Here is a 24,396-nt window from a genome sequence, read left to right on the forward strand (position 1 = left end):
TACTCATAATATGGAATTGTTTTATATTTGTAAATATTCTTCTTTGGTAAGAATAGGCTGTAATTCATATGTATAAACTGAGGTTACTGTCTTGGTGGGGATAATATAACATTCATTCAGAAATCGCCATTGTTATCCCTCTATTACTGTCACACATTTGCTACATATAAATATGTCACTATTGACCACATTTGCTACATATAAATATGTCACTATTGACTCTATTGTTTTGAAGTAGGTTGTTTCTATCAGAAAAAAGTTTCAGATCCAATTATTTTGTCTATCCATGCATGCCTTCTTAATTCCCTGCTGATGATGTTTAGTTTCTTCGTCTACCTGATAACAGTTATTCAATGTTTGTTACAAATATCTAATATTTTTGAATAAAAATGAAGGTCAAGCCTCCATTTGTATTGATAATCAGGTTCAGTTACAAGAGAATGGTAACCACCATTTTAAGCAATTAAAAAAGGCGCTCAAACAGTTGAGCAATTGTTGAATTTAAAAACAAACATAAATTAAAATTAAACACAAGTGGGTAAAATGTAAAAATGCATTTGGTTCTGAATCCTTTTGCTGGTGTCCTTTCACTTGAATTCCTTCATCTATATATATATATATATATATATATATTTTAAACATCATACCTTGGTTTTACTGTTTTATACTGTATATCTGCTACATAAAAGCTTACCAGTGGGTCCCTTGCTCCAGAGGACTTGGGAATCTATTGTGGAGAGAAACTGATCATCTAGTCGCTTCCAAGTCTTGATGGACTTCACACCTCCCCATTGGCCATCAGCTGTCTTCTCTAAAAATGCCGAAACTACCCTTGTTCTCCTTGACCAACCAGCCTTTCCATATGCATGGTAACCAAAGCCTCCAGCATAGCACAGCTGTATCCCAGTCAGCTTTCCACAGAAGTCATTTAAGTGGTCATGTCCTGTGGATAAGTTTAAACAGATTAGGTCTAGTCGATTTCCCTGATGTTGATTTATGTGATGTTTACCCATTCATTAGCTAATTATTACTTGTGAAGCTTGAGCACATAGAAAATTATATATTTTACACCATCAACACTCCCCTAGCATGTTAATGGATTTAGACATTGGTGTGAGACATGGAAAGAAAATTATTCACCGATAATTAGTTCACAAAAACTGGAAGAGAATCTAATTTAGGACTACTGCCGTGACCTCCCCAAAAATTGAGTTGAAAGAGTTGTATTTAAGTATTGAAAACTCCAAGTAGGTATCAAACTGTAAATGCTTGCCTGTGAAGACAGCCTTCACGTCTCCGGCCTCGACCATGGTGGCAAAGAAGCCAGAGTTGATGGATGCAGAGCTAATGCCTTCTTGTCTCACCCCAGTAAAGTTAGAGGAATCAAAACTACTATACTCAGGAAGCGGGATGTGGAAGTACACCAGTCCCGGTGCGCTCTCCTTCTGTGCATGTGGAGCACCTTTGTACATTGTCTGCACCAGTTGATTTTGTTATATCAATAGATATTTCATGAGGGTCTAAATTTAAATTGATTCTTATATAATAGCACAACAACATATGTAGAATACTGGACTTAAGGTATACCTGAAGCTGTGATGAGGTTTTTTGGAACCAGACCTGCTGAGATGGTTTGATCCAGCCATACCCTGGGATTGCCGATACAGTTGAATAGTCGCCACTATCCAAAAAGTAAAGATTGAGCACTGACTTGTTGACAAGTGGCGAACCCTCGGGACCATCTATCTCAATGTGGTAGTTACCATATCCATCAATATCTGACCCATCAGGGTTGAGACGAGAGAGTGTGTGGGGCATGGTGATGATGTGGCGCATCACACCTTCACGGGAGAGAGATGATTCCTGGTCATGGTTACCTAACACGGCCGCCCAGGGAAGCTTAAGTGCCAAGGCAGGGGCGAATGCCATGCCCATTGATTTAATCGGGTCAGTTGCGTCAAATCCATAGATGTTGTCTCCTGATTGGATGGATGAAATGTCAGAAAAGTACAGAGGATGTTAATAAAGAACGTTTGTTATAAAAGGTTGCTATTGTTCTGGAACCTTTTTTCAATGTAAAAATCCTCCAGCTTAATTAAAAATATATATGCACGAATCTGCATAAGAAACTAGCACTACGTCCCAATTGCATCCCCGAAATGCTTAAATCAAGTTCATTAAAGAACTTTTAACTTGAGCTACAGTCAAGGATGTAATGTACAAATCTCTAGCCCTTGTGTTCTCACGACTTCCACATTAGTTGTATGGAACTATTGATTTCAATTAATTACATCCTGAATTTTTTCAGATTTCTCTAAAACAGACTGTTTTGGGTTGCTAATATGCAGACTGAAATAGCCTATACAAGCTCTAAATAATAAATTTTATTTGAAAACAGTATTACTATGCCATTAACAGTGGTGAAAATGGAGACAAATATCCAATATTCGTGCAGATATAAATGCATACATAATTTTAAATTTTAATCATCTATGTCTTAATAGTAAATATATACCATATAACTTAATACATATTATGAAAAATATAAATTATTAACCATTATAATTAGATATATATTATCAACTTTGATATTTTTTTTAAGTAAATATTCTATTCAATCCGCATCATATCCTGATATCGAAATTTTTTTATAAACCATAATCAAGAAAAATAATTTTAGCAAAGCAGCATGATTACTTTTTTTTTTTTACAAAAACAAGAAGGACCAAATAGGCTATTCGGTCCCGAATTTTTACTTTTTTTGGGACCGAATAACCTATTCGGTCCTAAGTTATTTCTCACATTTTCATCCACGTGGCTACAGAATATCTGAAATGAGCCTGGACTAAATAGCCAATTCAATCCCTTGTGGTTTTGGATTTTTTGTGGCATGATTTAGATTTTTGTTTAGTGTAATTTAAGTTTTTGTAGTGTAATTATTAATTATAGAAATTTTTTAGTTTGCATGTAGAGTAATTTATCGACATTTTTATTAATATTTAACTTAAAATACAAATTATCAAATTTAAAATACATATATTGAACAATCATAGATAATTTCAATGATCATCTTTTTTAGTTTGCACAGAAACATTGTTGTTTTTTGAAAAAAACTTTACATAACCATAACTTTGGCTAGGAAAGTTAGATTTGCGCGTATGACCACAATTCAAAACGGGGGGACGAGACGGATCCGGATTTTGCGCGGGAAAACCCCCGGGCATCCGAAGCATCAAAATTGCATAAAAACATCGTTTAATGCCTCAAAAATTCAATTTAAGTTTTCTATCAACGGTAGACATACAATGATTGGTATTAGTTTTTTCAAGAATTACCCATATAATTATTTTAAAATACAATTACTATTTATTGTGTGTGTTTGCTTATTTTTTTAATGGATTACGGTTTCATTTATTATTTAAAAATCGTTGAAATTATCTATGATTGTTTAATATATATTCGTTCGGTCATAGCAATTATTGAAATTATCTATGATTATTCAAAGATCAATTATAGAAGAAGGGTATTTATAAAATTAAAAAAAAAAACATGGGACCGAAATGCCAATTCAGTCCTATCTGAAAAAACTGGGGACCGAATTGGCATTTCGGCCCCATGATTTTTTGGGTTCTACACGGATGGCCACATCGTTTGGTGTGAAAAAGTGAAAAAAAAACTTCGGTCCTAAAAAAAGTAAAAATTCAGACCGGATAGGCTATTCGGTCTTTCTTGTTTTTGTAAAAAAAAAATATATAATCATGCTGTTTTGCTAAAATAATTTTTATTAATTATGGTTTAAAAAAAAATTCTCTAATATCCCGTATTTGAAAAATAAAAAAATAAAAAAGGAATAATTTTTCCATTATCCGATCCATTTTCACCCTATATGCTAAACATATTGAATTTCACATCGTACTATCTTCCTAACCAACTTGCACACTTTCCAAAACCTTCTGGAAACAACCTTTAGTAGACTAGTACACTATGTTTGGTTGTGGCCTAAATGGTAGAATAAGGAGTTTAGGCCTCGTTATTCTACCAAACGTATCTTAATTGAGCCAGACAAAGATGGCATAAGCCGATCTTTAGGCCGGCCTAAATTAAACTACCTCACATGGTGGTTTAATTTTTATTCCACCTCGTGGCCTAACTTGAATGATTATAATAATATTTTATTTGTATATAATTAGTATGTTATTATTAATAATTATTATTAGTATAAAATTGTATAATTAATATATTATATTGTTAATATATTAAATAATTACTATAATAATAGTATATAATTAATATCCTTTTATTAATAATTATTATTAATAAATAATTATATAATTATTATGTTATATTGGTAATATATTAAATAATTATTATATAATATTGTAATATATTATAGTTATTATTAATATATTAATATTGTGTAATTAGTATCTTATTAACAATATATAACTATATAATTAATATGTTATATTAGTAATATATTAAATAATTATTATAATAATATATTAATATTATATAATTAGTATCTTATTATTAATAATTATTATTAATATATAATTATATAATTAATATCCTATATTGTTAATATATAAAATAATTATTATAATAATATTATAATATATTAATATTATATAATTAATATCCTATATTGTTAATATATAAAATAATTATTATAATAATATTATAATATATTAATATTATATAATTAATATTTTCTTATTCATAATTATTATTAATATGTAATTATATAATTAATATGTTATATTGTTAATATATTAAATAATTATTAAAATAATATTACAATATATTATAGTTGTTATTAATATATTAATATTATATAATTAGTATCTTATTATTAATAATTATTATTATTTTATAATTATATAATTAATATTGTTAATATAGTAAATCATTATTATAATAATATTATAATAATATTATAATATTTTATAGTTGTTATTGATATATTAATATTATATAATTAGTATCTTATTATTAATATATAATTATATAATTAATATTTTCTATTGCTAATACATTAAATAATTATTTTAATAAGATTATATAATTAGTATCTTTTTATTAATAATTATTATTAATTTATATTTATATAATTAGTATTTTATTATTAATAATAATTATTAATATATAAGTAATATTTTATATTAATATATTAAATAAATTTTATAATAATATATAATATATTACAGTTATTATTAATATATTAATATTATATAATTAATATCTTATTATAAATAATTAACTAATTTAGGCTTTCAAAACTTTAGTTCTCCACCAATTCTAAATTTCTAACCAAACAAGAAATAGTTTAAGCTATGATTTAACTTTAGGCCTCAACTAAACATGAATAATTTAGACCGGCCTAAGTTGGAATAACCAATTTAGGCCTCCTTAGCGCTTTAGGTCACAATCAAACATGGGGGTAGTCAATAGGTCATGCCGACCAAAGTATAAATTTCAGAGAGAAGAATTCAGTTACAGCTAATCTAGATAGTAGAACTTAAATAAACGCTCTAGATATCTTAAAACCTTCTAGAAACAATCTTTAGTAGACTAGTAGTCAATTGGTCATGCCGAGCAAAGTATAAAATTTCAGAGAGAAGAATTCAGTTACAGCTAATCTAGATCGTCGAACTTAAATAAACGCTCTAGAAATCTTTTTATCGGTCCCATAAATTCCACTTGCATCTGATTTCGACGAAATGCACGCATTGACTCATTCAGTTACAGCTAATCTAGATCGTCGAACTTAAATAAACGCTCCAGGAATCTCTTTATTGGTCCCATAAATTCCACTTGCATCTGATTTGGACGAAATGCATAACACGCATTGACCAAGGAAAGTGATCACATACAGATCCACTCTTATCGTGGTAAAAATAATAATCCGAATTTAAAGTATAGATATATCAATTCTTACGGACCACCTATTTAAAAATTTGGACCCATTCTTTATTTAATAGGTGATGTTCACACTAGAGTTTCTTAGGCACGAAATATCCAGATACTTCCTCTAAAATAATTATGGGCGTGGAAATATCGTTTTCAATTGCCAAGGTACTGAACTCGCGTGACAACCAACTGTGCCTGATTAGACTCAAAATGCAGAGATGGCCTAAGCAGGATGGCAAAGGCACTAGGATATGCCAAAATTTTGTCTTGGCATATTCGGCGCTCGCCCCACTGCCCCAGAGGTTTTTTAGCACTTTTATTTAATGATTTTGAAATTTGATAATGGCTTGACAACCAAACTCCCAGGGGCGACATACTAGATCCTCATCCTCCCTAAGTCCCTATACCGGCTAAAATTCACAAAAGAGAGTTAGTTCAAACTATTAATTCACAAGAAGTTGGAATAATAAGAAGGCATACACTGACCTTTACAACTGTGATAACCATAAAAACTATTATCAAATAGAAAACTTTTAGATATGTTATGAGCGAGGTTATGATACTCTGCATGACGTACATGAGTCTATACTATTGATTTGTATCTTTATTTTTGAAGTCCAAACAATTGATTTAAACCGCTCAACATTATTTCTAAGACAAATTTCAAATTTTGCATTTTCAAAATTCTTTTACTATTTTTTAAATAGAAAGAATTTCACTTAATCTAAAGATTTTGGACTATAAAAAAATAGTGATTTTTTTACTTATCTAAAGAAAAGAAAAGAAAAGAAAAATAAGAAATATAAATTTAGCTTTCAGGTACATTTTCATATGATAATAATATTCAACAGTTTGAATTGACTGTTTAGACTTAAAAATAGAGATACATATTCATAAGACAGACTTTTGCGCCATGATTATCTTATAATTTAAAATTTAGATATGTATCTCTATTTAAAATTTAAAATGCATAATGTATGGTCAGAACTTAAACTCAAATTTCTACCATAATAAATTAGAATTTTAACAGTTAAATTATAAGTATACATGTGATACTTTATGATGAGCTAAACCATATGAAAATTAAAATAAAAATTTAATTTACATGGTTAAAAAATAAATCTACGGTAACCTGAGCTATACATATGCTTGATGATTAAATTATTTATACGTTATTTTGTGGATACAGAGATTTCGGTGTGATGGTTTAATATTATTTTCATAATGTTGCACACTTGCACATAAATAATTGGAATTCAGCCAAACCGCCGGGTCCGGATCCCCTAAAGTAACTCAATTTTTGAGTTTTGGATCGGACCGTTGATTCAAATATGTTGTTAGGGATTCAAATCTGCTCATTTTCTTAATAAAAGGAGCACTCTCTTATTTTTCAATCCGAACTGTTCAAAATCGATCACACAGCTTCAATTACATTTTTATTTTATACCAATATAATCTATTAAAACGAGTCAGATATAATTGAAGCCGTGTGATCAATTTTGAACGATTCGGATTGAAGAATAAAATAATGCTCATTTTCTTAAGAAAAAAAGCAGATTTGAATCCTGTTGTTTGAAATTGCTTCGGAATTCAAATCCGACATTTGAGATGTGTACATTTTACTTCAGAATAAATTGTGCACTCTAAAAAGTAAAAACCCAAAAACCCTATTCTTTACAGTAAGTGGGCCCCACCGTTCAGATTATTAAATACCAAAAATAAAACGAGGGTGTACGGAGGACGTATCCTGATTAATATATATATTTTTTAATAATATTCCCATGGGATAACCCAACTCTAGAACAGAAACCCACGGAGAAAATGGAAGGCAAAATTTTCATGGAAAAACGCAGCAATCCAGCTCCATCTTTCTTAAATTTAATAAAATATAGACTGCAAACTTTACTATTTTAGTTGCGGATTGCATAAAAATGCTTATTACTAGTTCGTTTCACAAAAAGGAATCAATAAATAGTATAAAGTTCATTAAGCATCAATAGTTCAATGCCATTTCCTCGACAATAGTTCCCAAAAGCATGTCTTTTTTGCATTGGAATTTGTAAAATAGCAGAGAGATCAGTAGGGGGCTTACCTGTAAAAACAACAAGGTCGGGGTTCTCAGCGCGAAAAACGCGATAGAGAAAATCGGTGGTGTTGAGGTCGGAGCAGGTGGGTTCCTGGCTGGGGAATACATCGAGGCAGCCGGTCGATCGGCCGTCGGCATAGTGCATATCAGCTACCTGAATAATTTTGAATTCACCGCTCTTTTTCCCAAACCTCAACCCCTCCGTTCTCGCCGCCATGGCAGTGGTAATCAAGAGGAGGAAAAAGTAAAGGTTTCTATTGTATGGTTTGGTGATCTCCATGGATCTGTTAAGCTGGGGAAGTGGCCAGTGGTAGCAGAGTAGCTGTCGCTCTGATTTGAGGATGGTGAAAGGCAAGCTATATACGAGAAATGATTACGAAATCTAGACCGACATTTTTAAAAATACTCAATTAACAAAAATTTTAAAAATACCCAATTAATAAAATATTTTAATAATAATAACCAAGTTTGACCAAGAATTTTGAAAATATTCAAACGGGGAAATTTTACACGGTTTGGTTTTCTTTCTTTTAAGCAAAACATAATTTTTTTTATTTTTTTATTGAAATATTAAAAATGTTGAATATATTTCTTTCAAAATAGATAAAATATAATATAAATTGATTTATTAGAAAAACTGTAACAAATAACCCGGATCAATATTTTTCAGGTCGGATTTTTTGTGACTGTAAGAAAAATTAATATATTTCTTTATGTATTATTAAAAAAAAAATGTTTGGATTCTGAGTTATTGATCTCGGTTAAAAAGTCACTTCTAGATAATACAGAAAATATTGCCATCCTTCTAATACATTTAATTTCTAAAAAGTTGTATCTATTTTTGAAAAAAAAATAAAAACTTTAAGTTATCTAATGATTGTTATTCAAAAAGAATTCTCAAAATAGATACAACTTTTTAGAAATTAAATGTACTAGAATGATCACAATATTTTATGTATTACCTAAAAGTGACTTTTGAATCGGAACCAATAACTCAGAATCCAATCATTTTTATTTTTTTTTATAATAACACAAAGAAATATATTAATTTTTCTTACAGCCGTGAAAAATCTGACTCGAAAAATATTAATCCGGGTTATTTCCTGCAGTTTTTCTAATAAATTAAATTATATTGTATTCCATCTATTTTAAAAAAATATATTCAAAATTTCTAATATTTCAATACAAAAAAAATCTGTTTTGTAAAAAAAAAAAAAAAAAAGGCCAAAACAATGCTACTGGCACGTCATAAATAAAATATTCATGGATAACTAATCATGATATGAATTATGAAGTCAAAATTTACACCGTTTGAAACTAAACCCATAAAAAATGAATTCACCAACCTGATTCATCTCTAATCCACCTAATTCTCTCAATCACTGAATCAACAGACACATCAAAAACATATTTTATACGTTCTACCTTGTATCTTGGATCATTATACACTAGCTTTGGAATCATGTTTATAATCTCTTCTCTCATATTTTCGATTTGCTCGGCACTATATGCGAGTAGCACATCCTCGATCTTCACCGTTCCGTTTCGTACTGCATCCTCTGGTATGTACACTGAATTGTTCCGTTTTGTACTGCATCCTCTAGTATGTACACTGAATTGTATCTATTTTGATAATTCTTTTTTAATAACAATCATTAAATAATTAAAAAAAAAAAATTTAAAAATACAACTTTTTTAGAAATTAAATGTACTAGAAGGATGATAATATTTTATGTATTACCTAGAAATAACTTTTCAACTGGGATCAATAACTCAGAATTCAAGCATTTTTTTTTCCAATAACATATAAAGAAATATATTAATTTTTCTTACAATCGCAAAAAATCCGGCATGAAAAATGTTGATCCGAGTTATTTGTTACAGTCTTTCTAATAAATCAAATTATATTTATTCCATCTATTTTGCGAGAAATATATTCAACATTTATAATATTTCAATACAAAAAATAAAAAAATTTAAAAATTTTCTGTTTTGCTTAAAAAAAAATTTGGAAAATATTCCATGGTTTGGAATTAAAATTTCAAGCCGTGGAAATTTTCTACAGTTTGAGTATTTTTAAAATTTTTGGTCAAACTTAGTTATTATTATTAAAATATTTTGTTAATTGGGTATTTTTAAAGAGGAGGGTTCAAATGCCTCCATTTTTTGTGCCTCCATCATGCCTCCATTTTTAAAAACTTAAATAACTCAAAATTTAAAACTTAAACGTCAAAATAAAACCGTTAGATGTAATTTATGTTATTTTCTCTATGTGCCCATAAAAAAATTAGCACATTTTGATTTTGCTTTTATATAAATCAATAAGTTGAAAAATCAACGTCTAGAAATTATCCACATTTGTATACATTTTTACAAGCTCAAGATGACAATCAAAACAGAGTTGAAATGCCATAATTTTTTACATGTGCATAAATAAAATAATATAGTTCATATCCAACGGTTTTATTTTGAATTTTAAGATTTAAATTTTGAGTTATTAAAGTTTTTAAAAATAGAGACATGATGGAGGCACAAAAAATAGAGGCATTTGAACTCTCCTCATTTTTAAAAATGCCGGAAATCTAGATTCGATTTCTGATTCTTGAGGAATTTATCATTATTTATTCGCTACTGTTATCGCTGGTGTCGTACCCGATGTGTTAGGAAAATATGTAGATTTTATTAATGAGTTTAATACTTAGTTTATTTTATATTATTATTTATTTACTTGTTATCAATACTTTTTTGTGTTTAATATATGATGATAATAAAATAAATGCGTGATTGTGTGTTCTTAACTTTACATTAGTGATTTTTAATAAAATTATTATTATTGCTTTTAACATGTTATTTTAATATCCCACATTTCTATTAATATCCAACATAACATAGAAATTATTAATAATGCTAAAAAATTCTAGGTATTTTTTAAAATGCCCAAACCGGCTATCTAGTGGTTGGTTTCGAATTTTTATTTCAAACCGGCCACTAGATAGCTGTTTAGCGAGCATGTGCGCGCTATCGATGTTTTGACAATGAAACATCAATGCACTTCTGCCGTTGTTAAGCCGGGCAAAGCATCGGTGCGTTATCGGTGTTTTGGCACGGAAGCATCGTTTTTTTTCTTAAAAAAAACTTTAAACAATCATAACTTTGGCTAGAAAAGTCGAATTTGCGCATATGACCCCAATTCGGAAAGGGAGGGACGAGACGGTTGGGACCTTGACTAGTGCTTCAAAAAACATCGTTTAGTGCTTCAAAAATTCAATTGAAGTTTTTTTTTTTATCAACGGTAGACATACAACGACCGGTATTAGTTTTTTTCAAAAGCCTAAAAGATTATTCAAGAATTACCCATATAATTATTTTAAAATACATTTACCATTTATTGTGTGCGTTTGCTTATTTTTTTTAATGAATTACGGTTTCATTTATTATTCAAAGATTATTGAAATTATCTGTGATTGTTCAATATACGTCCTTTCGGTCATGGCAATTATTGAAATTATCATATAAATTATCTATGATTATTCAAAGATTGCCATTATAGAAGAAGGGTATTTATAAAAAAAACATGGGACCGAAATGTCAATTCGGCTTCAGCTAAAAAAACACTATGGATCGAATTGTAATTTCGGTCCCAAAAATTCGCATTTACCCCAATGGCCACACCTTTTAGTGCGAAAATGTGTGAAATAAGTGGGGACCGAATTGCCAATTCGTTCAAAAAAAAGAAATTTGCGAGAATGAATTAGCTGTTTAGTCTTTGTTGTTTTTGTAATAAAAAAAAGTAATCACGTTGATTTGATAAAAACAAATTTTCTAATTATGGTTTATAAAAAAAAATCCCTCTCGTGACTCGAGAGAGAGTTGGATTGGGTCCTACTAGCAACCAATTCAGCAGTCCATTATTGTCATTAACTCTTTAAGTCGGAACTAGTATGAAATTAAATGGTTGCCAGGCTCATAATTGCGTGGCCTTCAAGTATTAGTTAGAGGGAATTAATTAACGCATTATTTATTTTATAATTATTTAAATCGCTAGTGTTTGCGGAAGAAAAAAAAAATTCATTTCTGCAACTTAAGTATTTAATAGAAGTTTCAATTTTTCAATTTCTAGTAACATCAAGAATAAAAACCTTCTAAAAAACATAAAAACAACTTCATTATAATAGGGATATTATTTCTAATTTTACGTAGTTAGAAAATTTTCAAAAAAAAAAAAACCTGTTTTGTATTTGTATTATTCCTTATTGGTATCTTTCTAAACAAATTAACGAAATAAATACGTGTTGGAGAATTTTATAACGATGTCTGTTTTTTGTCCAAATTATTTTTATTATTATTTAAAAAAAATATAAAAATCTTATATAATTTTTGTATAATAAAAAAAATATGAGTAGAACTAAGGTGTTCTTAAGTTTACCAAGCCTCTTGGTGAACTCAAATCTAAAACCTGTCAAATCGGTTTCAAATAATTAAACTGAATCATTGAAACCCGCCTATCTTAGTAGTGATGCGTCTACATATGAAAATTTAAAACATTTGAATTAATTTAGTTTAAAGTCAGTGGTAAAAAAACATTCAAAAAATGAATGCATTAAAATTAATTTATGAACCTTTTAATTTTGCATGATCTCGACTTTATACTAAATTAGTTCGAATCTTTAAAATTTTCACATTTAGATGCATCACTCATAAGGTAGGTAGATTTCAATAGTTTGAATTCGTCATTTAAAACTGATTTGACATATTTTAGACTTAAGTTCATCAAGAAATTTTGACAGATTTTAGACTTGAATTCACTAAGAAGTTTGATGAACTTAAGAACACCCTAGTTCTACTCAAAAAATATTTCTGAATGTTCTTTTTAGTATGTAACTCAAATATTTTTTTTTTTTTGGTTTGAAAGCCCATAGGCAATTGCATTGATCCGATGATTTACAAAGTAGCTATTACATATGATTCTTTTGTTTAAATTGAAAAGCATTAAAACCTATACATTGAGCTACTTGTACAATCATCTAATTTGCTATGTCTAGAAATAAAAGATACGTGAAGTCAGAGAATGCGAATTGGTATATTCGCGCCCGAATAACAAGTAGGTGGGCCTTCCGATTTTCTTCTCTGATAATGTAGACACATCAGTAATTTATTCGAGTTGCATAATCGAACCCTTCCTTGAGATCGAAACGTCTTCTTCTTTTCGAATTTGACGCTGCCTAGAGGGATTCACAGCCGAGAGGCACTGAATCAAACCGGAACGGGACAGTCAGCGCTCAGAGAGGAGAAAGAAGAGGGCACTAAATCAAACCGAACCAGGACAGTCACCAGTCAGCCGAGATGGCATTGAATCAAACCGGAACCGGGAACTGAATCAACCGGACAAGGACAGTCACCACTCACTCAGAGAGAAAGAAGAAGAAAGAAAGAAGGAGACAACTCTTTGTGTTCTTGTCATCGGCAACAATAAAAAACACATACCTTATTCATATATAGATATAGTAGATACTACGGGTGGAATGAATTCACAAATCCTCAGTCAAACCCGAAGAGTCGAGACGAACGGAAAAGATAACAAGCGACGAAACCCTTAAACAAAGCCATCCGTTCAATTGAGACGAAGCAAGATAGACCAGACTGACGAGGGGGGACAGGTGGAGAGGTGGGATGGATCAGCCGGTCACAAAACGACTCTCAAACCAGCTCTGTCTTCGTCTTCACCTTTGATCAATTTTTTTCTCTGCGGAGTTCCCTATGTAACTCAAAATTTATTACTACGAACAAAGGAGAAAAAAAAGGTAACTTGTGCAGGCCAAAGAAAAAAATTGAGAGAGAGAGGGGCACTACGGAACCCACGGGTTGCCTTTACAAAGTCAAAACAGGCGGGAATAGTGGCAACAATAGTGGGCATATTGGACGACTAGACGAGTTCGAGCAGCACCAAGTGCAAGACAACGATTTTGATACCTGCTCTCTAGCGAGCACTCTCATCAACATCACATCACAAAGGAGTGAACAGACAAAAACAAAGGGCGAAAATTGCGCAATGTGAAACCTGTGCCGGGCCCAAGACTAGGGGTGGCAACGAACCGAACCGAACCGAACTTACCTTAGGTTTGAGTTTGGTTTGAATTAATTTTGAACCAAACCTGGTTTGATTCGTTTCGAACCGAATCCATTTCGAATCGAATTAATTGCGAACTACACATTTTTCGAATCGAACCTGAATCGAATCACGAACTAAATTATTTTTTAGCAGCCCTAGTTATACCGGTAGTTTATACATTAATTTTTTCTCGCGGGACAAAATTCACACGGCTTTCTTTTACCGGTATGAACTATGAAATAAGTGTTTTTAAGTTAAAAAATTATTCATGAAAAAATACATCAGAGACGGCTTTCCTGGTATGAATTATGAGAGACGACCGAAGAGAGATGAGAGACAATCATCTAGGCCGGAGAGACAGCCAGTCACCGAGAGTGTCGGCTAGATTTTAGAGCTAGAGGGAGAGTGAGTTAGAGAGAGGTGGAGAGAGAACTAGGTTATTGAGATTTGAGAGCGAGGGATCGTGTCGGCTAAGTTAAATTATGACTCTCTATCTTGAATTTTAATTTCATCAGGTAAATGGATGGCCGGTGATTTTATGAGATTCGAACTACAAAAAAATCACGAACCTATTTCGATCGAACCAGACTAGGTTTGAGTTTGATTTGAATTAATTCCGAACCGAACCTGATTTAGTTCGTTTCAATTCAAACCCATTTCGAATCGAATTAAACTCGAATCAAACCCGAATCAAATCACGAACCTCGAATTTTTTTGCCAGCCCTACCCAAGACTAAGCAATAGCCAATAGGTTGATTTAATTTGGCGCAGCCCACAATTTTTTTTGTTCGAGACAGAAATCTTTTGGTTCCAACTACAGCAGTCTCTACAATGTCCGACCGACTAGGCCTTAAGCACGTCTTTCGAAATTTTCAACAAATTATCTCTTCTTACTGATATCGTGTCCGTGTAACAAAGACATATTATAAAATTAAATATAACAGAGGAAATTGATTTGATGTCACTTCAAAATGCTTAAATTAGAAAAATGTCATTCTAAATTTTCTGTTTTGCTAAATGTCACTTCAAATTATATTTATTAAGAAAAATACTACAATACACAAATTATTGTACATTTGTAATAAAAAATAAAGAAAATATGTTATATTTTAAGTAGTATTTTTATATATTTCAAAAATATCCTCAACCTAACCTTAATGGGTCCGATTATATACATTTGTTAATGGGTGCGATTTTCTCACGAAAAAACTATTCTCTCTCGGCTCGCCTCCTGCCTCTCCACCCGACCCTGATTGTCTCCTCCTTCACGTCTCTCTCTCTCTCTGGCGCCTCCAGGCTTGCTCTCCACCTCCGACTCCCAAGCTCATGTCGCTCTCCAGCCTCCTCTCTCTAGTGCCTCCTTGTCCTGTATACTCCATTTTCTCTCTCTCTCGTTGTCTTTGATTTTGTAAATATTGCATGGTGTATCTTGTACTTTTGCTTTTAACCATCAATTAAAGTTTACTTTTTCTCATTTCATACCATCAATTGAAGTCAACTCTGTCGTAGACAGTAGCATATCTGCTGATACATGTCATACCAACAAATTGGAACCATTTTCTCTGAATTTTCAGTAGCTATACCAAATACATTAAAATAGTACAAATTGGGCATGCAAATTGGACATGCAATTTCATAGCAACAATTTTGTACCATTTGCTTTAGACAGTGCCATTTACTTCAATACTGAAATCATTTTATATAAACAAATGCAAATTGTAGATTAGTTTTACATGGTACAAATTTAAAGCGTTGGGTTCCTTGTCTAACTCAGATATATATATTTGTTATGGCTGTGTGATTAGTAACTCAAAAATATATATATATATATATATTTGTTATTAACTTTTAATTATTTGTCTAGGTAACATGAGTGGCTAAAGATGCCGATACAATACATGAAACTCAGATGTATCGAGACCTTGCAAGAGATGTCAAGCTTCGCTATTGTGAAAGTTGCCGATACTACAAAAACTATGTGATAATATTTTACTGGCACAAATCAGAGAGATGAGCATCCTTGAATGAGTACCACTGGATGATGAAATGACTCATTGATCTTTTTTTTTTTAAGTGTAGTTAAGGTTTTGATAGGGGTTCTGTTTGTGTTGCAATGTAACACTTAATTTTACTCAAATTTATTTGAATTTGATTTAATCAATTTGATACTTGTGATATATTGATGTGCATTAAGACACTAAGACAGTTACTTCTTGAAATGTTGTTATTCAATGTTCTTTAGGAAATGATGTTATTTTATTTTTGCTGGTACTTATCGATTGAGATGTCATTGAGTTGGTACCTACATGCATGATATAAAAACCTGATGCTACAATTCATGCTTGGCACATTTCAATATTGTACTAAAAGAAATTATGACAAAATTTAATTTATCCAAAAACTAAAAATCAAATTTAATTTTTGCTGGTACTTATCTGTTCCAGGCATGTACCAGGTCTAAAATCAAATCAAAACTCAATAGCACCTTTATTGGTACCAGAAATCTCAGAAAAATAGAAAAACACAAATTAAATTGCCAAAAATAGCTATACTGTGAATTAAGTCATGCAATTTTGCAGTTATGTAGAGCATAAATTGTTAAACATCTCCATATAAATTTTTCCATTTTTGGCCCAGTAGAATAATTTTGGTGAATTTTACAATCTCACCAATTGAAAACTCTAAAACTGTCAAACCAATCAACACTGACCCAGAAATTGTCTCTCGCTAAATTAAGCATTGAAAATAATTCTCATATGCGAAAATTCTGAATGTCTAAGTCCAAAATGTTTAAGTTATATATTTCGGAAGTTATACAGCGTAGCTGTTTTTCTCGGAGCTTTAACAGGGAGGAGCGAAGGAAGGACTCGGCTTGGATCAGATTAGATCGACTCATTAGGGAAACCATGAATTATTTTCGGTGCGAGAAAGAAAAGTGGGAGACGGGAAGACGAAGAATAATGAACCGGGTTTCATTAGAGTTTAATGAACAATCCGTTAGAATAGAAAAATAAATTTTGAAGATCAAGGCTATTTCGGCCAGTTCATGTATATTGTAATTTGTTAAGTTAAAATTATACATTAATATGGTATTTGTGGCATTTTTCTTAATAAATGTGATTTGGAGTGACATTTAGCAAAACAGAAAGTTTAGGGTGGCATTTTTCTAATTTAAGCATTTTGGAATGGCATGGAACTAATTTCCCCAATATAATATATAAAAGAGACATTTTTATTTGTTATTCACACAAAATTAGAAAAATAAAATATCAAAATAAAATTTTAAAAATAAATAAAAAAACGGAGATCTAAATAATAAATAACACTAAAAGAAACAACAACAAATGCAAATAACGAATTGTGAGCTTCTTCGATGTAGTTCAATATTTTTGAAGATGAACAAACAATATATAAAAGGTAGATTATAAATGCTTCAATTGAAAACGTATAATAAAATTAGCAAATTTTTGGACTTGATGCATAAAAACATTATCTTATTCCTTAAATTTGAAATTTAAAATTAGCAAATGTGTGTTTTAATCTAAATCTGATCCAATTCTTGTATGTCTATGTTGTTTTCAAAGTTTAGAAACTTGTATTGCTTAACAGGATACTCTCATCATGTTAAAATCTAATTCCATATCTCAATTCCAAACAAGTTCTGTACCTAGCAAATTTTTAGTCATTCTGCAAATATAGATGGCGAAATAAAGAAACAAAGTAATTTGAAAAGCAAACCTTTTATTCTTGATTTTCTCCAAACCGTGGGGTGATTTGTAGAAAAACTTTTATCTTTTGTCTTGTTAAATTGCAGTTGCAAAAACGGCTAGACAAGAAACAATGCACTACTTGACCCCAGAAGATATCTCAACAGAAATTTTTTGTGTATCCACCAAAGACAAAATTACCTCCATTAATAATCAACAAAACGGTAAAGATTAAACCTCCCACACCTAAGAGGGGGTTAGCCCACAATAGCAAAGCTAAAAAAAAAAAAAATTGAAGGATCGTGGAACAAATTTATTGTAACCCTGATTATATTTGAAAAGAAACTAAACTCAGGAATAAAAAAAAAAAAATCAAGGCCTTGAGCAGAAAAGCAAGCCCGTAGAGCTTCAAGCCTTCAACTGTGGTTGAAATCACAAGGCGTCTCTCTCTCTCTCTCTCTCTGTTTTTTTTTTGAGGAAAAGCCCTTAGGCGTTGTATTGATTGAAATTGAAAGCTACTGTTACATCATAGTATTACATATTGGTAAATTGCTGAAATTAGAACCTAAGAAACTGGTAAATTCTGAAATTTAAATCTAAGAACAAACAGTAAAGGAACTTTGCTTAAACACCTTGTCAGTAAAGGCGTCTCTCCACAAATGAGAACTCTGTGACTGTGGGAACCGCATGCGCTGTTGACTCTCAGACTATATTTAAAGACCAGCTCAACAATACCAAGTCTTTCCTAGCCAACTTTGCTAGCCACTCTTCTTCAGCATGAGGTCATGCCCAAGTCTTTCCTCACTCTCTCTGGCGAATTTGACCGGGCACCAAAAATTTAAGGAAACAAGCTTGGGAATCTATATATAAACAAACAAAGACGTGAGAATTTTTTCATTCTTGATTTTTTTTTCATTATGCCGTGAAATTTCACGTATAGAAACAAAAAAAAGAAGATATAAAGAAACAAAGAAAAAATCTATTTCTATTATGTCGTGGATGATCAGGATAGAAATAAAAAAAAGAGAGGCGGAAACAAACAAATAAGGAAATAATAAAAAGTCGCCAAAGACAATATTTAATTTTTTGTAACATATCGTGTGGTCTTATGTGTGACGAGTATGTTTTTAATAAAATTTGAGTTTTTAAGTGTAAAAGAGATGTATTTAGTTAAAAGAAAACATATTATTTGATTAAAGGATTAATATTACATCTAAAATTTTATTTTTCAATCCCGTTGACATATCAGCATATCAACGTACTAAATATAAAATAATAGAGATTCTTCTCGTTAAGCCGCATCTCCCTCTTTCCTCTGTAAATTATTTCTCAAACTTTCTGGCAATTTATGCCGTACGATACTCAACGGACAGAACTAAGCTGTCTCGAGTGTAGCACATAAATCACCGAGAGCAAAATGGATCGAGTATGAACGGCTATACTGTTGCACGACGAAGAAGCCGAAGGATCCGAAGCTTGCAGTGTGGAGAACGTTTTAATCAGGGTCTCAGCTTTTGAAATTGATATCCCCGATTCCAATAAAATCAAGCAGGTAGGCCCAGCGAGTCCAGTATGAAACAGGGGTAGGCACTTGCATTGCATGCCCCTGGAATTTTTTTTTTTTTTGGACCGGGCTTTTCTGATGGGCTTGCCTACCCAGGCCCAGAACCCGGCGCTCTCTCCTGCGCGAAGGAAAATAGTTTCTTTCTCCGCTCAGCCGCTCTGTCCTGCGCGAAGGAAAAGAAGAAAGACGCGGCGCCGCTCGATCGGAGAGGTAGAGAGAAAGAAGAAAGGCTCGCTTGAGAGGTAGAGAGAAGGTTACTGATGACGAGGCGCTCGATCCTGTGCTTCTGATCTCTGGAATGGCAGGATCGATCTTGAGTGCGAAGAGAAGGATCGATCTGTGGTGACAATTGAATTGCTTCTCATCTCTGGTTTGTAGCTTCTTTTCTCTTCTTTTTTCCAATTTCACAGGCGTATTTCTGCTTGTGTAGTGTGTTTTTGTACTTCATTTTCTTTAAAAGATTGTGTCTTGGGATGTTTTATGGATTAGTTTTAGTATAGATTACGGCTGTTAACTCAATTAGGGAAGAAAATTTCTGAAATAAATCTTTTCAAGACAAGTCAAATTTCTGCAAGGGAAGCCCTTCTCTTCTGTTCTTTGCTTCTTGATGTGATTGGTCAATTTTATAATCCAATTGGTTGCAAAGGTTGCCCTTTTACAGACAATATTTTATAATCCAATTCGGTTTAAGTTCTGACCTTTAAAATCAAGAGCTTGGTCAATTAATTTGCTTGAAAATTTGAGTTTAATCCATTGTGTAATTGTTTAATTTGAAAGCAGGAACCCACTGGTAAAAATCTCTCCGGTATATAGTATAGAAGGAGAACAAGTACTGGCACCAAAAATTGCAGCATTTTCATCAAGAGAGCCAAACCTGACATTTCCCGGTATCCTCAAGGTATGTGTTTTATAAGTCAATTAATATAGAAATAGGGGAAAGCTGTCTCTAACAATACACACAGAGAGATTGTGAGTTGAATTAATATATTTTCTAATGGGATGTACAGCCTGATATAGCCGCACCTGGAGTGGTATTGTTGCACTTCTCAAATCTGTGCATGAGTGGGAAGCTGTCTCTAACAATACACACAGAGAGATTGTGAGTTGAATTAATATATTTTTCTAATGGGATGTACAGCCTGATACAGCCGCACCTGGAGTGGTATTGTTGCACTTCTCAAATCTGTGCATGAGTGCATCCTGATTGGTCCCCTGCTACCATAAAATCTGCAATTGTCACCACAGGTTAGCTTCAAGTTTTCAAGTTTTCAGTTCCTTTATTTTCTAAGTTGAAAAGTGAATCCTTTTCAAATAATAGGCAATATTGGTTACCACAGATTGCTCCTTTTATAGGCAATTGTCACCACAGATTGCTCCTTTTATAGGCAATATTGGTTACAAATGAGACATGTATCCTGTAAGATCAATTAATTCAAGAGCTTGGTCAATGTCTGCAACATTGGGCTTTCAATTTCATTTTCATTTTTTCTTAGTTTATCTACATTTCAATGTTTTAATTTAAGTATGTCCAGGTTTCATCTCCCAGGTTAGCAATGTTTGGTTACTTACGTTGAGAGCGAGTTATTTGATGAGGTAGATGATGAACGAATTATGCAACGATGGCAAAATATGAGTAACCGTAGAGGAAAGCTCCCTCCATTGACTTGATTTTGTAGCATTAATATATTTCTTGTTTTTTGATATGTAAACGAATATTTGTTATAAACTTTTGACTTAGTTGAAACCTTTGATGTTCATTTATGTTAAATTTTTTTTTTACAACTATTTATATAGTTATACTTGCCTACCCTTGATTGAATTCCTAGCCTCGCCACTGGGTAGGCCGAGATTGTCGGCCTCAATAAAAGACAATGGCTGAATTTAAAAGGCTAATAAATTCGGGGCCGATTAAATTTCAGCCCAATATCTTTGAAGCTCATCTATCGATGGCAGACTAACTTTGAAGCTCATTTATCAATGGCAGACTTTCACTTCCAGATCACTGATGGCATCCCACATGCTCCTCTCCCTGCTCGTGTTTTATTTCTACTCCTTCCACCTCGCCCGTCCGATCCACTGCTCGCTCGGATCTAAAGGCATCGATTCAGCCTCCGTATCCAAAGAGGAGTTCTCTGAGGAGCTCCTTCTCAAACCGCTACCTGATCGTAAGGTTCTCGTGCACTTCCATTTCACAAGCACCTCCCCTCCTTCAGCTTCCAATGGAAGGCATCACCATCTCTTTCCTAAATCCATTGCTCAACTGGTATAATTCAATCTCTCTCTTTCTTTCCCTGTTAGATTAATTGAACTCTTTTCCTAATCCGCTGTATTCTGATTTATAATTGATCTTATCCATAAACTAGGTTAAGAAGTATAAAATAAAGGAGCTAGAGCTGTCCTTCACACAAGGCAGGTGGAATTATGACAGATGGGGAGCATCAGACCCTTTGTCAACCACCAATGCAAAGCCACCAGGTGTTGAACTATGGGCGCGCTTTGATATTCTTACAAAGGAGGAGATTGATACCACGTGGGGCAATCTCACAAACTCCCTCTCAGGTCTGTTCTGTGCATCAATCAACTTTCTAGAATCTTCCACTTCCCATTCTACCCCTCTCTGGGGCTTTTTGCCAAACAATGGAGATCTAAGATATGGAGCACTTCCACGTGAAGCCGTCTGCACAGAAAATCTCACACCTTGGTTGAAATTGTTGCCATGCAGAGATAAAGCTGGCATCGCCACCTTGTTAGATAGATCTTCTATTTACAGAGGCCATTACCACTCTCAGAGATTGAAATTGAAATCAGATAGGTTAAATGGGATTGTAATTGAGCAAACCCTTAGTGCAGTTCTCCAGCCGAGTGACCGTACCAGTTGGTCCATGTCCCAGTTGTTTAAGAAGATAATCACAGGAAAATGTGCCCTTGCAAAATCTAGCAGGGTATTTGTTGAAATAGAGGGAAATTTGGGGAGTAAGAATGAAAATATATTGGAATTGGTTGGTGAAGCTGATATTGTGGTCCATGACCAAAATGGCCATTCCACTATTTACCAGTATAATGCTGAGAGATATAGTGAACATGAACCACTCGATATAATGGTGAAATGGAGAAACCCCCTGCAACTGAGCTTTCTACAAGCACCATTTCATGCAAGTCGATTTTTAATGGGAAGTGGTAATGAAAGGGGTTCAATTGCCATATCCCTTCAGTCTGCTAGAAATTTTACCAAAGGATTATATGATGGTTCCAACAATTGTTTGACTAAGGTGGTTGTGTTTCAGGTGGTACCATGGTATGTGAAGGTGTATTACCATACATTGAGAATATATGTAGATGGTGAGATTAGGGATACAAAGGATGTGGTTGAGAAGATAAATATTACACCTTCAGAGGATAAGGTTTCACCAGGAACCCTAGAAATGATGCTTCGCTTCCCATGTGGGATGATATCAGCAGCTTTGACATTAGATTTTGACAAGGTTACTTTCTGAATCTTACTAAATGAAATTCCTTAGCTAGCATGTTACTTTCCATATCACAGCTCCAACTTATAAAGGCAACAAGTTATAGGAAGTGTTAAGTTATCATCCACTTCTGCTGTATTGACCACACACTCATGCTACATTTTCTATGATATCTTGATTTATTAATATTCAATTGTAGTTATATCTCTTTCTACCTTTTAGTTGGTCTCATATAAATTTATTGTTAAGCTGCTTCCTTGTAATTTTAGGGATTTCTTCATATAGACGAGTACCCTCCAGATGCAAATCAAGGATTTGACATTCCATCTGCTCTTGTTAGTTTCCCTGATTTCATCTCCAGCCGAATTTATCCTGATTCAATTAGCTCACCTCTCCTACAAAGTTACAAGGTCAGTCTCTCTCTCTCAGAAAAAGCTCTTTGTTTATCTTTTATTGTGGAAACGTCGGTTCTGACAGAAAAAGCACTGGAAACATTGTTGGTTTTTCAAGTTTGCATCTGTCCCAGATTCAATTAGCACAGTATCAGGCAAACTTAAACAGATTTTTGCTGATTGCTGTGGATTTTATGTAATTAAACTAGTTGGGTCTTGTGAATTTATCTCTTTCAGGGAAGGAATGTTGTGAAATCATATACTGAAGTGTTGCTTGTGCCTCTGACAACCCCTGATTTTAGCATGCCATACAATGTTATCACCTTTACATGCACCGTACTTGCTTTGTACTTCGGTTCTATGGTAAATGTGCTAAGGAGGCGAATCAGTGAAGAAGAGCGATTAGCTAAGAGCAATGGTAATGCATTACTCGGTTTAAATCCTAGTTCTTAATGTAATTTACCTAATTTACCTAATATCTCTTTCTTTCTTTTTCTGAAAAAAACACAGATAAAAGAAGGCCTGGGCTTATTCCTTTGTTAATTTCCAGAATTACCAACAAGATAAGGGGCAGAGAAGAAGATTTAGCTGACCAATCACAGTCGTCGCAGCCTTTATTAGGCCACAAAGTTATCTTCAAAGTAGTACTAATTGCAGTAGTAGCAACTCTATGGCATTATTTCTTAAACACTAGTTGACCTAGATTTTTGTTTAGCTTGGTAAAAAGTCTCCCTTTTCATTTGAGCTATATACCTCTTTGAGTGGATTCTGTAGCCGACTTATAAATTTTGCTTTATGTTTTTTCTCTAGTTAATATTCCAAATCTTGTGTGCAGTCACATACCATCTTTATCCTTTTATTATCATCCTGTTCGATGAATGTCGAAATAACCTGCTACTATTGAATTACCTGGGCTTGTGATATTACTCAAATCATTGGATATATCTGTTAGGCCACATCAGAAAGGGAAGTTCCAGACAAAATGAACATTATTAAACCTTGGTGTAACCTACATGGAATTAATAGATTCAATTATGTACTATACCAAATTGTTGTACCAGATAAATATGTGTACACTAACCAATTTCCCTACTCGGTTCCAGAGGCAGTACTTGATCAATTCCTTTACAATATCCTCTTTCGCCGTCTTTGATCTTACAT

At 32.6% G+C, this 24,396-nt stretch overlaps 2 protein-coding genes across 2 annotated transcripts; one reads left to right on the forward strand and one right to left on the reverse strand.

Annotated features, from left to right (window-relative positions):
- Nucleotides 1-234: 234 nt before the first annotated feature.
- On the reverse strand, nucleotides 235-8,382 carry LOC144567408 (putative inactive purple acid phosphatase 29). Its single transcript, XM_078317542.1, has 5 exons — nucleotides 8,003-8,382; nucleotides 1,588-1,979; nucleotides 1,274-1,475; nucleotides 695-943; nucleotides 235-336 (listed from the first exon to the last, which is right to left on the reverse strand). Exons 1-5 carry the CDS (start codon nucleotides 8,274-8,276, stop codon nucleotides 320-322), a joined length of 1,134 nt encoding a protein of 377 aa, XP_078173668.1. The 5' UTR covers nucleotides 8,277-8,382; the 3' UTR covers nucleotides 235-319.
- Nucleotides 8,383-19,469: 11,087 nt separating this feature from the next.
- On the forward strand, nucleotides 19,470-24,073 carry LOC144567409 (GPI transamidase component Gpi16 subunit family protein). Its single transcript, XM_078317543.1, has 8 exons — nucleotides 19,470-19,746; nucleotides 20,157-20,274; nucleotides 20,515-20,621; nucleotides 21,361-21,639; nucleotides 21,740-22,858; nucleotides 23,113-23,253; nucleotides 23,473-23,653; nucleotides 23,746-24,073. The coding sequence occupies exons 4-8, from the start codon at nucleotides 21,382-21,384 to the stop codon at nucleotides 23,931-23,933; spliced, it is 1,887 nt and encodes a 628-aa protein (XP_078173669.1). The 5' UTR covers nucleotides 19,470-19,746; nucleotides 20,157-20,274; nucleotides 20,515-20,621; nucleotides 21,361-21,381; the 3' UTR covers nucleotides 23,934-24,073.
- The last annotated feature ends 323 nt before the right edge of the window (nucleotides 24,074-24,396 follow it).

This window comes from Carex rostrata, chromosome 16 (genome assembly GCF_964058835.1).
Source record: "Carex rostrata chromosome 16, lpCarRost1.2, whole genome shotgun sequence".
In the NCBI taxonomy this organism is placed as follows: Eukaryota; Viridiplantae; Streptophyta; class Magnoliopsida; order Poales; family Cyperaceae; genus Carex; species Carex rostrata.